Source organism: Neopsephotus bourkii, unplaced genomic scaffold, assembly GCF_033783945.1.
Source record: "Neopsephotus bourkii isolate Nb327-2 ecotype Australia unplaced genomic scaffold, CSIRO-AGI_Nbou_v1 NB_1053, whole genome shotgun sequence".
NCBI classification, from domain to species: Eukaryota; Metazoa; Chordata; class Aves; order Psittaciformes; family Psittacidae; genus Neopsephotus; species Neopsephotus bourkii.
The window spans coordinates 2,442,387-2,457,292 of NW_026901542.1; the positions used below are offsets into that span (position 1 = coordinate 2,442,387).

Below are 14,906 nucleotides of genomic sequence, written 5' to 3' on the forward strand. Positions count from 1 at the left end.
GAAGTGCATTGCTCAAACAGGATCTTCAAAGGCTTCTACATCGTTATATCCCAAAGTAGATGGTATCTCAGTGTTTAGAATGACTCTATGGATACCTACAATTTCAAATAAATCTTTTCTAATCCCACTCTTTTGTCTAGTTACTGTACTTTGATGGTAACTGCAGGTGCCTTTCTCACATCACACTATTTTCCAATTATAAAGATGCATGCAGAACTGTGAAAAACAACTATTGTACATTTTCTGTTAAAAAACTAAAAACCATGTTATTTTAAAGCACAGTGCTTTCTACTTACTGCTTCATGGTATTAACAAAGCTTTTTTGTCTTTCTATTCCCTTTCAGTGCATACATTCTCACTCTTAAGTTACTCTGCTTAATGATTAACCTATATACTGTGAGTCTATGAAAGTACAATCATACACTTGTTATATATCCTAATAGTATGTGACAAGTGCATTGCAGATTAGTCCACTTTATTTTAAGTAAAACTAATGATGAACATGCAATATGAATAAGTTATTAAAACACTCATAAGGACAAAAATCTACATTAATGGGTAACATTAAATACTCCCACTAATAAGGAAGACAGATGTCCTGTATTATCCATTAGACTTGCACTAAGTTCATTAACTTTCATGAATATAAGCAACAACAACTTCTGCAGATTTACTCCCTAAAAGTTTATATATGGGATGTAGGTGTAACGTAAACCCATAGAGAAGTTCTTGCAATATCATTCTTAATTTTTTTTTAAACATGCACATTTTGTCCTACATTTGAATTAGCCACAAGCAGAAAAAATAAGAAGAAATGGCTGCCAAGCTTCCATGTAGCTTCTAATGGAACAATCTGGAGATGAATATTTTTGACAAAAATTAACTCTTTAAATTTTTTAAACATCTGACAGTTGAAAAAGGTCACATTAAAATCTAAAGTATGACTATACCTGAAACTTCACAAGGTTTATGAGATTTCTGATATTTAAGTTCTTCATGCCTGTATATAAGATGTGGTTTGTTATGCTCATCTTCATGTTCACCTCCATCCGCTTTCATCAGAGGTTCTAAAAAATATTCACCATCATGTGCCTTAAAGGTGCCCATCTGAAAGTAAGAGAAGTAATTGATTTATTTTCCACTAAAAATATTGATATAAATATCATTTTCATTGAAATAATTACATAAATTTGCACTTGAGACAGGAAGCTTCAGTACAATGGGGAGATGGAAGCCTGAAGGTAAGGCAAAGAGAAATTTGCTTTCAGAGACTTGTCTCACCAAAATAACTCATAACAGACTACTCTGTGTATTAACAATGTATCACAGGTAATCACTATGCAGTTAATAAAACAAAAGGGTAACAAACTTAGAGAATCTAGGTATAAGCAAGCAGGACCAGCCAGGAAATGTGCAAAGCCACAAAGATGATTAAGGGAGTGGCACATCTCCCTTATGAGGAGGCTGAGGGAGCTGGGTCTCTTTAGCTTGGAGACTGAGGGGTGACCTCATCAATGTTTACCAATATGTAAAGGGTGAGTGTCAGGATGATGGAGCTAGGTTTTTTTCAGCGATGTGCAGTGATAGGACAAGGGGCAAGGGGGGTAAACTGGAGCATAGGAGGTTCCATATGAACATCAGGAAAAACTTCTTTACTGTGAGAGTGACAGAGCACTGGAACAGGTTGCCCAGGGGGGTTGTGGAGTCTCCTATGTTGGAGATATTCAAGGCCCGCCTGGACAAGTTCCTGTGTGATGTACTCTAGGTTACCCTGCTCTTGCGGGGGGGTTGGACTAGATGATCTTTTGAGATCCCTTCCAACCCTTGGGATTCTGTGAAAAGCAGAGGCCATCAAGAAATTAAGGAATTGATTGCTGTCCAAATTCTAGACTGGTTTGTCACCGTCTATCCTTTTACATAACGTATATAGTATTGTATTGTGACCATAGATTAGAAACAGTGTTAACCCAATATTCCTTTTTAAAGGCTTCAAAACAAGTTCCAGGAATTCAAAGTCGACGGTTTCATTAATGCATTTTTATCCTCGATTTCACCCCCAACCTCTACAGCAGACATACATGGGTAACTATGTAATGGGAACCAAAGGAAGGTGGTTACTAACAAGAGCACTGGCACATACACAAAGAAAAAGAACAAAAATTAAGTTCCTTTCCCCCACCCCTCTACCCCGCAATCCAATTTCATATTTTGAATTAATAATTCCAATTATGAAATCATAAAGCTGAATCTCTTTTTTCTTACTGTATTTCTAACCAAATTCATAGCTTTCTATGGATTAAGAACCTTATTTCAGGACAGTAGGAGGAGAAAAAAGAACATGTAAGAATTTCATCAAATTATTTTTCAGACTTTCTGGCAACTTCCAAACTTCAACCAATTAAGCACTTAAGAGTGAGCAGGTGCACTGCATCCTGTTACCTGTTTTACCATATTATTATCAGCTGTCTGTTTAGATATAAAAGAAATAACTGATAAAATAATCTGTAATACAACAACTTTTCAATATTTCCTCAATGTATACATAGAAAAGCAAGTAATTACTACTATTAACTAGTTAGGAATACCTCCCACCAGTTGTCTACAACAAATTTTTTGCACATCCCCTATCCAAGTTGAGAATTCCTCATTATATTTTATGTGAGAAAGACCAAAGGATAAGCAATGCAAAGTGTTCTATCTAGAAAAGGTATATGATATTTATTATTTCAAACCCAAGCAGATACTGAGATTGAAACCACCAATTTAAATCCTTTAAGTTATCTATGAAGACTAAAGATGGATTTTGAACAGTTACAAATGGTTACCTTTTCATTTTCCTAACACATAGGTCTTCAAAAATTCAGTCACTAGCTATACTGTTTTATAGTTCTTCATACATTAATAAGTAATACTTAATCTGGCCACAGGTTCTGCTAATACAAATGGAGCTATTACTGTGAGCTAGGTGCACAATGAAAAGGGCTGTGAGATCCAAATTAAAAATACTTTTGGTAAAACCAAATAAAGCAAAGTCACTTAGATGTACAGAGGCAGGTTGTTGAAACAGGAGCCCGAGCATTTGCAGGAAATGAAATCAGAAATAAACTGGATTAACTTATCATCTACAGATGCCTCTCAAATCATATAACAAGAAATCTGCCTGAAGCATTCTATTTCTGTTTTCAGATAAAGAGGTAAAAGTACATTTAAAAGATCTCTTCAGTAGAAGTGGAGTACAAAATTGAAAACAGTCTCTTACACATCATAAATAAGTGGTCCAAAGAGGGAGTGCTACCCAGGACTCTGCATATGCCTAGATTTGAGGAAATTTATGAGAAAACCCACATGAGAAAGATTATTTATTTCTTGGATTTAAAATACTCTGGATAAGTTAGACACTTTACATTAAATCAAGGTTCAATGGATCAACACAGCTACTCACTATATATGGTATGTCTTAGTGCTTTAAAGTGGCTTAAAACTGAATAGTCTTAATCAATGCATTTGCTCTGTTCCAAGAGTAGTAGAAATAAATATTGCAGAAGTTATGGTTAAAGTATGTACCATACCCACATACAAATTATATCTTTGTGTATAATGGCAACTTCATAGGACACATGGAAAACATAAGGGATATATAGCAGGCTTCAGAAGCATGGAATTAATCTTAATACGTCCAACAGCAAAATTGGAAAGGTTTCAGAAAAATGCCAAAGAACAACTGAAAGTTCTGGAAAACACAACTCAACTGGCAGACTCCTCCCAGGTAAGCTCTGCTCCTGGGCTCAAGTATTTTTCATGCCCTTATGGTATGGCTTCTTAACTCAAACTCAAAAACCTGCAAGTAGCTTACAGCAAGAATACTTTCATGGTCAAAGTAAATCACTAAATCCCTTCCTTTATAATATTCTCTTTTTCCCCTCTCCTCCCTCCCCATTGTGTAAGTTCAAACCTCTTCAGAATCATGTGAGGCCTTCACCTTTTTCTTCCTGCTCCACTGTTGCAATGTTTTCTAGTGAAAGCCTTAAGAAGCATAGCATAGTTACTGAAGAAAAAGGTACTAAAGGTTATCTGATCATGGTACACTGCCAACATCTAGAATATATATTCCATATATATATTTCTGATATTTCAGAAATATCATTTCTGAAACATTATATTATATCATATATATTTCAGAATATATATTTCTGATAGAAGATAATTCAGTTAGAAACAAGAGGCAGTGGTTGTGAGCTAATGTATTAATTAAAACTAGAACTAATATAATAGAAATAGGAAAATAGTAATAAAATAACAAATATACTAGCTAAGCAGCAGGGAAGAAAAATCTAGCAATTAATAAGTATTTCCTGGTGGAACACCCCTGCAGAAGTGACTGAAAGCAGTGTATTTTAAGTTCTTCAAGAAATGGAATAAAATGCTAAACAGCTATTACAGGGGAATTTCATTTTAAGTGTAACTGTGATCTAAATACTTCTCCTTGCAAAGTCTGTCATGTTAAGATTTCATGAGCAGACTGTAATCACACCTTTAGCACACCTAATCACACCTTGACCAGAACTGATGAGGAATCCACTTATGGTCAGAAATGTCTCAGTACGGAAAAGCATCTACTCACTGATTAAGTAAAATTACAGAATTCCAGACCGGAATCTAAATCCCACATAAACTCCTAAAGCAATTTTACCCATTTGTATATTTGGCTGATATCCAATCTAGCCATACTGATAACTGTAGGAGTGGATCCCGCATCCTTACTGCCAAGTTACATTCATTCAAGAACACACACACACACACACAAAAACCCAAACAAACATATTTCCATATTTTCCTTTTGCATAATGCATAGGGGAAAGAATATTCTTGCCGGAAGTGTAAAACCTGGCATTAGGTATTCTGAACATCACTTTGTAAGGCTATTCTATGCAAGAAAGTCCGACTGAAACCTAGTAAAAATGGTATTCCTGGAGTTTCTAAATACAGATGTAACAACAGACTGGCTACATAGCAGAGTATTTGGGAGAATGTTGCAGGAACAATCTCAAAGACAGCTGGAAAGAGTTCATGGCAATTACCAAGAGTCACAGGAGTGGAAGGGAGAGAGGGGCAATTTAATTACTTTTACCTTTATATACAATTCACAATGAATGAACTAGACAAGTCAATTAAAAATTATGCATGACAGCTTTTTTTCATAGATATATACATGGAGATTTCATTATGGAAAAGGCAGATATTCTGCAATGCCTGTTGAAACTGGTTAAACAAAATGCATATATACATAAATGGTGGTATACGTAGTGGTGGCAAATGGTACCACATGTAGTTAGTGACCAGTCACTAGTGGTGTCTCTCAAGACTCAGTGTTAGGGCCAGTATTGTTTAGTACCCTCACTGATGATCTGGATGAGGGGACTGACTGCACCCTCAGTAAATTTGCAGACAACACCAAACTGGCTGCGATTGTTGATCTGCTGAAGGCCAGGAAGGCTCTGCAGAGGGATCTGGACAGGTTGGATCAATGGGCTGTGGCCAATGGTATGAGGTTCAAGAGGGCAAAGTGCCAGGTCCTGCATTTGGGCCACATAATCCCATGCAACACTACAGACTTGGGGAAGAGTAGCTGGAAAGCTGGTTGGTGCTAATGGACCTGGGGGTGCTGACTGACAGCAACTGAACAGGAGCCAGCCTGTTCCCAGGCAGCCAAGAAGACTGGCAACATCCTGGCCTGTATTAGAAACAGTGTGGCCAGCAGGGCCAGGGCAGTGATCATCCCCCTGTACTTGGACTGGTGAGGCTGCACCTTGAATCCTGTGTTCCGTTCTGGGCCCCTCACTACAAGAAACACATTGAGGTGCTACAGCAGGCTCCAGAGGAGGGCAACAAAGCTGGTATAGCATCTGGAGAGTAAGTCTTATGAGGACCAGCTGAGGGACCTGGGGTTGTTTAGCCTGAAGAGAAGGCTCAGGGGGGACCTTATCGCCCTCTACAACTACCTGAAAGGAGGTTGTAGTGCGGTAGGGGTTGGTCTCTTCCCCCAGATAATAGGTGATAGGACAAGAGGTAACAGCCTCAAGCTGCACCAGGGGAGGTTTAGATTAGATGGGAAAAACCTCTTCACAGACAGGGCTATCAGGTATTGGAACAGGCTGCCCAGGGCAATGGCAGAAATGTTCAAAAACCATGCAGACGAGGCCCTCAGTGAGATGGTTTAGTGGTGGTCTTGGCAGTCCCAGGGTAATGGTTGGACTTGAAGATCTTAAAAGTCTTTTCCAACCAAGCTGATTCTATGATAAACAAGCTTTTTGTTTGGTTGGGGGGTTCTGGGAGGGAGGGAGTTGTTGGCTTTGATTTCTGGTTTTTAGGTTTGGGCATTTTTTAACATCATCGAGCAAACTTTTCTCACAGAATACAGACCTAGGGGATCCATATGCTTAATTCTGAAGGAAACTCCATCATATAATCTTGTCTGTCTCAGTAAATGTCAAGCAAATTTACATTTGCAACTTATCTCTCTTTGAAGAGAACTTCCTAGCTTTGATGTTTTTAAGTACATGCAGAACCTCCTTTCTCTTTTACTGAGAGACGAATAGCTCCATGAAGTCCTTTTAACCTCACATGTGCCATCAGGCAGTTACCATTTAAGTACATGCAAACTGTGAGATTTTCACCTGGTTTAGTCAACAACAGTAAGGTACCTTGAGCACTTTTGTCAGTGCGCGTATACCCAAACGGTAAGAACTGTTCTCAGTGTCTGACTTTGCTACCATAACCTATTTTCTACATGAGTGTATGTCTGAAATGGAATGACAACTATTGCTGACACATTATCTTATGTGGGAAGCCTATTTATTCCCCAAGCGTACAAAGTTTCCCCAAGATCCATGATGGCTAACTGTTGACTGCTACCTGGGGCTGGAAGCATTAACTTCAGACCCAAAAAAAAACAAACAAAACCCACCAAAAATAAACACACCATTTTTCACACAACTTCAGGAATTTAGTTCACCTAGTGACAGCAAAGGGCTCCTATCACTCTTGTTCACGTACCTTCTGTAAGTTTAATGCTTATATATATATATAAAGTAAATCCAAATCCAACTTCTGGTGGCTGTCCACAGCTTTCCAGGAAATTCACCTGTGTCACAAAGCCAAAATGACAAAAAAAGAATGTGGCTCTATGAAGGCAGCGGTTACAAACAGGCTGCAGCCATGGAAATTTTACCAGATAAATTTGTGTGGTAAACAGAAGGTACTCAATTGTCTGCAGGGAAGGCAGCCACCAGACACAGGATGTGTGCAAAACGCAGCCCAGTGACAACTAAGCGCCCTTCACATAAAAGGTGACATAAGCATGTCCTAGTCTAACAAACAATTCACGCAGAATTACCAGTCAGAAGTCAGACACACAGGCAGATCCTAATGCTTCCCACAGACATTTTCGGTAACAGATCATTCAGCTGCACAATTCACAACCCCATGCATTCTATCAATCTGCAATTACCATCTGTATTTCTTAATCTGTGCTGGTCCATGTGTAAAAGCACAGTCTCTATGGAAATACTTTCTGGAAAAACAGAGGTGTAAAGAGCTTGGGGAAAATGTACTGTGGATGTTTTTGTAACAGCTGCAGAGGAGACCTAAGCTGTTTTACTATTTTATAACAAACAGCATGGTGAACAGAGATCTTGCCAATACAGGCAGAAACTGACTCAAGGATACAGGGTCATGTTCCAATAAATTCAAGTGTTATGGTCTACTCTCGTATGTATATGAAAAAGACATCTAGTGCCTCTATGTGAGAAAACAAAGCGAAAGAGAGGCCAGTTAGCAATATTAAAGATATGTGAAATTCAGTCTGTGACCAGCAGAGCTAGGCTGGGAAGACTTCAGACACCTCTTACTGAGAAAATGCTAGATCAAGTGTTACAGAAGTTAAAATATTTAAAATTGGTCCTGCTTGTGAGAATACATATTAAGAAAAAGCCAACAGCAAAACAAACCAAAGTAAATGGGATAAAAATTGTAAATGAAGTTAAATCAAGAGCAAAAAAGAAAATAACCAGGAAAGAAAGCAGAAAAAAAAAAATAAAGGAAAAAGAATCAAATGAAGCAATCAAGCACAAGTATCTTTATCTAGACCTTTTCCATGCAGAGAAGGTAGAGTTCAGCCTACTTCCTGATCCTTTTTTGTTCTGTTAAGCTACAAAAACAACAGCAAAAAAGAAAGAACATTTTATCTTTTCTTTGCAAAGTAAAAGCAAACAAAAAACACAGCACTGAATTTTTTGACTGTTCTATTGCAGAGATTCAGGGCTGGAGTCTCACCTATATGACAAATGAAACAAGAACTATTAAGTGGAATTCAACACATCAGCCAGCCAGCAGCAGTAGGCCTTATTTTGCCCAAAAAAGAATTGATTGTCTTTAGTTGACATTTCAAAATTATCTTTTCCTATCTTATGATAGACTCTGGATTAAGATTAAAATGTATAAAAACATGTGTGTCTTATGGCTATTCATAAGTTTACAAATGTAACCCAAACAATGAAAAGTAATTAGCCTTTCAGATTTAGAAGGTAACTTATTTGAAATGACAGCCCATGAGTTAAAGCATTATGCCAAAGTAAGTATACCTTCCAGTTACAAGTGTTAAAGCTTTAAACTAGAGGGGTTTTCCAAAGAATTCATTGAAGTTACTAGTGCCAAGCAGCACAGAACTGAGCAGTAAATATCTGGAGTCTTTTAGCTGTACTAGATCTCCACAAGAAACCAGACGCTCGCTATGCTAGCACCAGCTTCTAGCAAGTTGTTTGGGGCTTTTTTAACCAAACAATTAAAAGCTCCATTTCATTAAAATAAATGCTAGGACTACCTACTTTTCCTTAAAAGGAACCACTGCACTCACACATAGTAGCAGGCAGAATTGTTTTTAAAATCTCTCACAAAGGTGATCCACTGACCCATATTAGTAAGCAAATAAACACAACCTCTTGTACTGAGGAAATTCTGAAGATCCACAGCCAGGTTCATATTTCTGCCATTCTCCTGACAAAAGTAAGCTTGAAGTGCAGTAAAGGAGCGTTACCAATGAGTTTTCTTGAGCTCCCAAGGAAGGAATTTGTCATGCAGACCTTGTTACGCTCCAGAAGCTACCTGAGAACAAAGCAGTCTTGCTCTCCTGGACTGCAGATAGCTATCAAAACCATGCAAGAAGAGATTTGTGTATCTTCCCGCTCCTAACTTTTGCCAGTTAGTGAACATGTGAAATTGCTCTATACACCAAAGACTGTACACACAGAAGATGTGCACTTCCTCCTTTCTTAGCTTCCCCTCTCTCACAGTAGCGCCACATAAAACACCTTTGGCATTAGGCTGTCTCCTAGCTCGCAAAAACTGACTTTAACTATCCTCAGCATCAGTCACATTCCTGACCTCCAAGAAAGAATATCAGGCTTCTCAAAGGACTAAATAAACTGTTTTTATAGCATTCACTCAGGACTAAAGAAACATAAATTAATTTAAATAAAGGTTCTTTCTTCAGGCAGGGGCCTGGTAAGAACTGAAGGCTCATTCTAGTTATAAACGGTGATAGCTCCCTCACTTTAAGATACCTTATTCACTGGTATTTCCTTGCATTTGCCAATGAACTTGTACGCCATATGTTCTCAAAAGTTAAATGATTTTTAATTTAGTTTTTACCTCTTTAATTTTGCTGACTGGATAACATTTGAGAGGTCTCTTTAGTCTACATGCGCCCAAGGACATCCTCAGCAGATTTCGTTTCCTATGTTTGTAAGAAGCTATAATTGACTAATTCAGTAAAAGCAAAAAAAAAAAGATACAGAACTTAGTAAAATAAAATCTGAAATAAAAGTATGAATTTTCAAAAGTTAAAGATGCTTCTATGTGATCAGATGCTCAACTAGGCACTCAGGCCGTCACACCAAATGACCTTCTGTCTTTGACAGCACCCCAAACTTCTCTAATTACACACTCCCTCCTCGCAATTACTACAGACTCCCTGCTGACCTTCTAACCTCCCTTTGCCATTTGCACCCCTGAACCTAGGGCATGCTCTGAAATGTAACACAACAAAACTGCATACAGGGTGTCAGGAGCCATTAAGCACTGCTCTGTGGGTACTCGGGGTTATACATGCTCTTGGCACACTCAGAGAAAGGCTTAACTGAGGGCGAAAAGGGAAAGCAGAGCTTGGGGGGAGAACACACTCAACTTGAGAATGCAAAAAAAAGGAAGGAACTTGGGAAGCAGGCTTTAAAGGAAGGCAGTGCAGAGCTTGGGGATAGATGCCTACAGGATAAAATGAAGGCAAGTACCTGGCTTCACTTCAGATCACCCAGGTACATCTTTGAAGTAACTTTTTAAATTCCCCTGTCAAGTTCCCTGTACCTTTGTATCTAAGTCCAAGTCCTTTTTTTTTTCCTCCCTAGCTTTTACAGCATCGGCCTACTGCAACTGCTCTGTAGATGCAAAGCTGGAAGGTAAAAATTATACCTAAGAGTTGAAAGCAATCTCTTGTATTTTAATTTCTGTATGTCAAGCTCAAGTTCAGCACTGAGGAAAATGGATCTTACAAAGAGAAGGGATTTTACTTTAAAAAAAAAATAAATACAGGGCTACCAAGTCACTAGTATGGTTTCTGCTGTCTCACTCACAGTAAATAGTATCCTACCTCAGCAACAGTCACACTTAATTCTTCGTATGTATTCATAGGGCATGGTGCTGTTCAATAAAAGAGCAATAACTCAATAGCTTATTTTTGCAGGTACATTTGTTGTATGCACAAAACTACAGAATCCTTAAAACCTTGAGAAAAAGTATCTTTTCCTAAGTTTTGTGGGTAGTCCCGCCTGAAGAGGGGAATGCATTCAGGGAGGACAAGATCTCTCAGGAAAATCCAACTAGTCCTCCATCTCCTTCCTTTCACATCCATTCTTCCCTCAACTCAAAAAAACACTGTCTCCTTGGCAGTCACATGAGGAGCATAACATTTACTTTGAATCCATAGGATGACAAAGAACATTATGCTGAAGGCTCTGAGCCAGGCTGGAGGATGCACTGTGCAGATACAGGAAACCAGCTGGCTATGACTGACACATCATCCCCCTCCCCAGTCCCTCCCTGGGGAACCATAAGCATGTCCCACAAAAAACAAAATGCACCAGTACCCATGCAGGGCTCTGCTTCCTCTTCCAAAAACCTCATCAGCCTCATTAATGAGGGGTAAGCAGCCACAACACTGGGTATGCTACATGCCCTCCATAAGGTTGCGTCTGCCTGGGCAGAAAGTCAAATGAGCAGTGAAGGTCCCGAGTGCACTGGGACAGCAAGGTCTTGCCTGGTGACTCAGACTCAGCTCTCTGTCAGCCACACAATGACTAAGGACATCAAGTCCAGCTGGAAGTGGCAGTGAAAGTCCACAGGGCTCATCTAGAGGAGGCAAAAGGTCAATTTAAAGGCACTCAGGGATTTCTGAATGGACACATGCATGATGCGGACTGCAATGTACGGGCAAAGGAGAGATAGACACAAGAGAAGTGAGATATTCCAACTGTTATAAAGAAGAAGGGGGTCTTGGGCTGAAGAGTTTGAGCGTATATGGTTCAAGTAATGAAAAGTGATTGCTTGCAGAGACCAATGCTCTTTACAGAATAAATGTGAGAAGTTTTCAAATCTTCTCTTTCGTAACTTTTTTTGCCTGTTTTAATTCTGTCTCTGCATATGTGCTGAAAATAATTTCTCTGAAAAATGTGTACCTATTGCACTTGAAAGTTGTTTCAACTACCTGTTATTTAGCAGTTCTCAGACTCTTCAGCACGAGACACTGAAAGTATGCCATGGTATATGAGCTTCTACTAGGAAAAAAAACCAAAGTAACCACCCCATATTTGTGACCCCCCCCCTTTCCTACTCCCTCTGTGAGTGCAACATATTGGGGTGTTAGGTATAGGTTTGAATTAGGTTTTGGATAATGCAGACAAGAGCCAAATGACAGCTCTGTTTGTACAGCAAGGTGCCTACACAAAACTGTGATGAACACAGAGCTACCGTTTTCCAATGCTTGCTCCTCCAGTAATTTACAATAACCCAAGCCTATAGACCTCAACCCAAATACAAGGTGGCATATATCCAAATACCCAAGAATAAGCACGAGACAACAGTGGTGTCTCTCACAAGTACCAATTATTTCTGATCCTCTTTTCCACCATGTGCATCACTTTCTTTTAATACACATTACATCCTCCTGCACATATCCAGCCAACTCCATTCTATTTTCTATATGCCATTAGAAAGAGACTAGAATGCAAAGTTGCATTCTTTCCACTACCCAAAAATAAAGTCTTACACCTTTACTTTTCTGTGTAACTGCAAGGAACTTGGACAACCTCAATGTTAATTCACAGTAATATTTGCAACACCATATTTTTACAGTATGCATGTCACACATGCTCACTCTCAGCATGTCAACAATGATGTGATAAAGCAGTAGGTATTAGTCTTGTTGGTCCTACACACAAAACCGTAAGATTTAGCAACACAGTACAACTGTTCTGTGCTACTAACAGTTGTGTGCTACTATTTCTCCATTCTAGCTTCAGAAGAATGCTACATAAGAATGCTATCAAGGGCTAAGTAAAGAATGTATATTGATGCAGTTTTGATTTGTTTGATAAATTCAGTTCTTGAGAAGCATTTTATAGATACACTCCCACTTAAGTTGGCTGGAAGCTTCCCATTCACTTTGAACAGAAACGTGATTAGAGAGCAACACTACACACTAATACACAATACTACATAACACACCTCTACAGCACTGCTGAAAGCAGAGGAAGAAAAAATATCAACACCAGTTCTTCTCTCGCCATCTCAAGCCCCATTATTCATCCCTCATAACCACACAGTATCTATAAAAGCCACAAACACATAACTGATGCTGACTAACGGCATCATTTTATCTAAACAATAGCTTACTGTTTTTCTGAAGCATGTTTTTTTCCTCTGCTATAATGCTCTTGGTGTCAGGAGTTACATCAACCAATCCTATTACAGGCCAGCAACAGATCCTTTGAAAGCAGCATTTGTATATCCCACCAAAAAGTATCATCACGACAGCAAGCTGCTGATGCCAAGATATTTTATGACCAACTACTTGGAGTAATGCCCTAGAATTTCCAGCTCAGCTCTGTGGCAAAGGCATCCCACTACATTTCCTTCAGGGAAGAGAATATGAATGGAGACACGAGGCAGTAACCAACATGCTTACCAAGCCACCGCAGATGCTGAAGACAGCCATGTGCGTCTCCTGTGCATTGACATGCCCACGGTAGAAACAGTGGCGCAAATCAGGGGAGGACTGCTTCTGCGGGGCCCCTACGTGGACCACAGTGTACTGAGCAGCAACAAAGCCTGCATCAGCACTCAGGTTGAGCTGGAAGACCTGCCCGTATGCACTGAGCTGGTAATGAGTTCTGAAAGCAACGGGCTCCAGTGGTGCCTCCAAGCTCCTTTTTCTCCTGCTGAAGTGATGCGTGTGAGGGAAGACTTCTCCAAACTCATTCACTCGGACAGGTGTGATGATTTCATAGGAGGAGAGCTGCTTCACTAAGGTCTCTGCAACAGAGAGCAAGAGACTCAGCCTTGTGCATCAGCACACCAGGAACCTCCGCACGGCTCCCGGCGCTGCACTAGCCAGGGGTGCAGTGACAGGAGGGGGCACTGAGGGCTGCCTCCAGCACACCCAGCGACAGCCCGCTTCAGCCGCCCCGGCCCTGCCACCCCCATCGGCCGCCCCGCTTCCCGCCCCGCGAGGAAACGCTCCCTCCTGCCCGCCCGCGGCGGCTGCCCCGCAGGGCACAGCGCCTGCCGCAGGGCCAAGACCCCCGGGGCAGTCGCCGCCTTTGTTGCCGCTTGTTTACCTTGTCCCGGGTGGAAGCGGACTCCCCGCGCCTCAGCGACGAGCGGGGAGAGGAGGCACACCAGACCCGCCAGCCACCTCGCCACACGCATGGCTCGCTCCGCGGCGGGCGAGCCCGCAGCGCCCCCGGGGTCGCTGCCTCAGCAGCCGTCGGCAGACTCCGCATCGCGCGGCTCCTCCATGCTCCCCACCTCACTGTCCCGCTGCCTCCGCGCTCCCCTCACACGGGAAGCCGCCCTTCGCTCCCCCTGCTCCCAGCCCCGCGCCCCCAACTCGCTCTCCGCCGCCGAGGTGGGCGGCCCTTCCCGCCCCTCCCTCCGCCTCCCTTGCCCCTGCCCCGCCGCGGGCGGGAGGGGAGAAGGTGCCCAGCTACCCTCGGGAGGAGACCATTCCCGCAGCAGCGCTTCACGGAGCGGGCCGAGGCGCCCGGCCCGCCCCGGGGCAGGACCTGGCCAATGGCGGAGGGCAGCCCCGGTGCACCGCCTCTCCCCCGCTCACCGCCCGCCCGCCCGGGCCGGGCCCACAGCAGCGGCGGAGCCGTCAGGAGGAGGCTGGGGGGGGTATCCAGCGCCTCATCGCGCCGGCTGTCACCCCTTGTCTGGTGTAGAGCTCGAGGGAGGTGTCATTGAAGAGAAAAAATGGACTTTCGAAAAGCCTGGCAATGCCCAATTCGCCCTGAGGAGCGCAAAGGCAGAGCTGCGAGGTCCGGGGGCGTCCCCTCGCCCACAGGCACCCGCCGGTCACTGTCCCCTGCAAGGCGGCTCCAGGGTGACGGCGCTTCCACACACAGCTTCGCAGGAAGGAGATCTCAAGGCCGGGTCTGACACCATGGTGTCGACAGACTGGGCTTGTTTTGTTTGAACACGGGGTCCCCTGCTAGGTTATTCTGTCCGGGCAAAGTCTCCATAGAACTGCTTGTACCAGCACTTGGGGAGCCCTGCATCCCTTACATAAAGCCTGTGGA

The 14,906-nt window shown here is 41.9% G+C and overlaps 1 protein-coding gene across 3 annotated transcripts in view; it reads right to left on the reverse strand.

Annotated features, from left to right (window-relative positions):
* Positions 1 to 14,155, reverse strand: part of ADAMTS20 (ADAM metallopeptidase with thrombospondin type 1 motif 20) — an 88,372-nt gene extending 74,217 nt beyond the window's left edge. For all 3 annotated transcript variants that reach the window (XR_009726639.1, XM_061361186.1, XM_061361185.1), the window contains exons 1-3: positions 13,944 to 14,155; positions 13,292 to 13,638; positions 951 to 1,107 (exon numbers count right to left, since the gene is read on the reverse strand). Coding sequence is in view for 2 of the 3 variants with exons in the window: in XM_061361186.1 (XP_061217170.1) it covers positions 951 to 1,107; positions 13,292 to 13,638; positions 13,944 to 14,034 (595 nt within the window). In the remaining variant the exon portion in view is untranslated. The remainder of the gene's footprint in view (positions 1 to 950; positions 1,108 to 13,291; positions 13,639 to 13,943) is intronic.
* Positions 14,156 to 14,906: the final 751 nt, after the last annotated feature.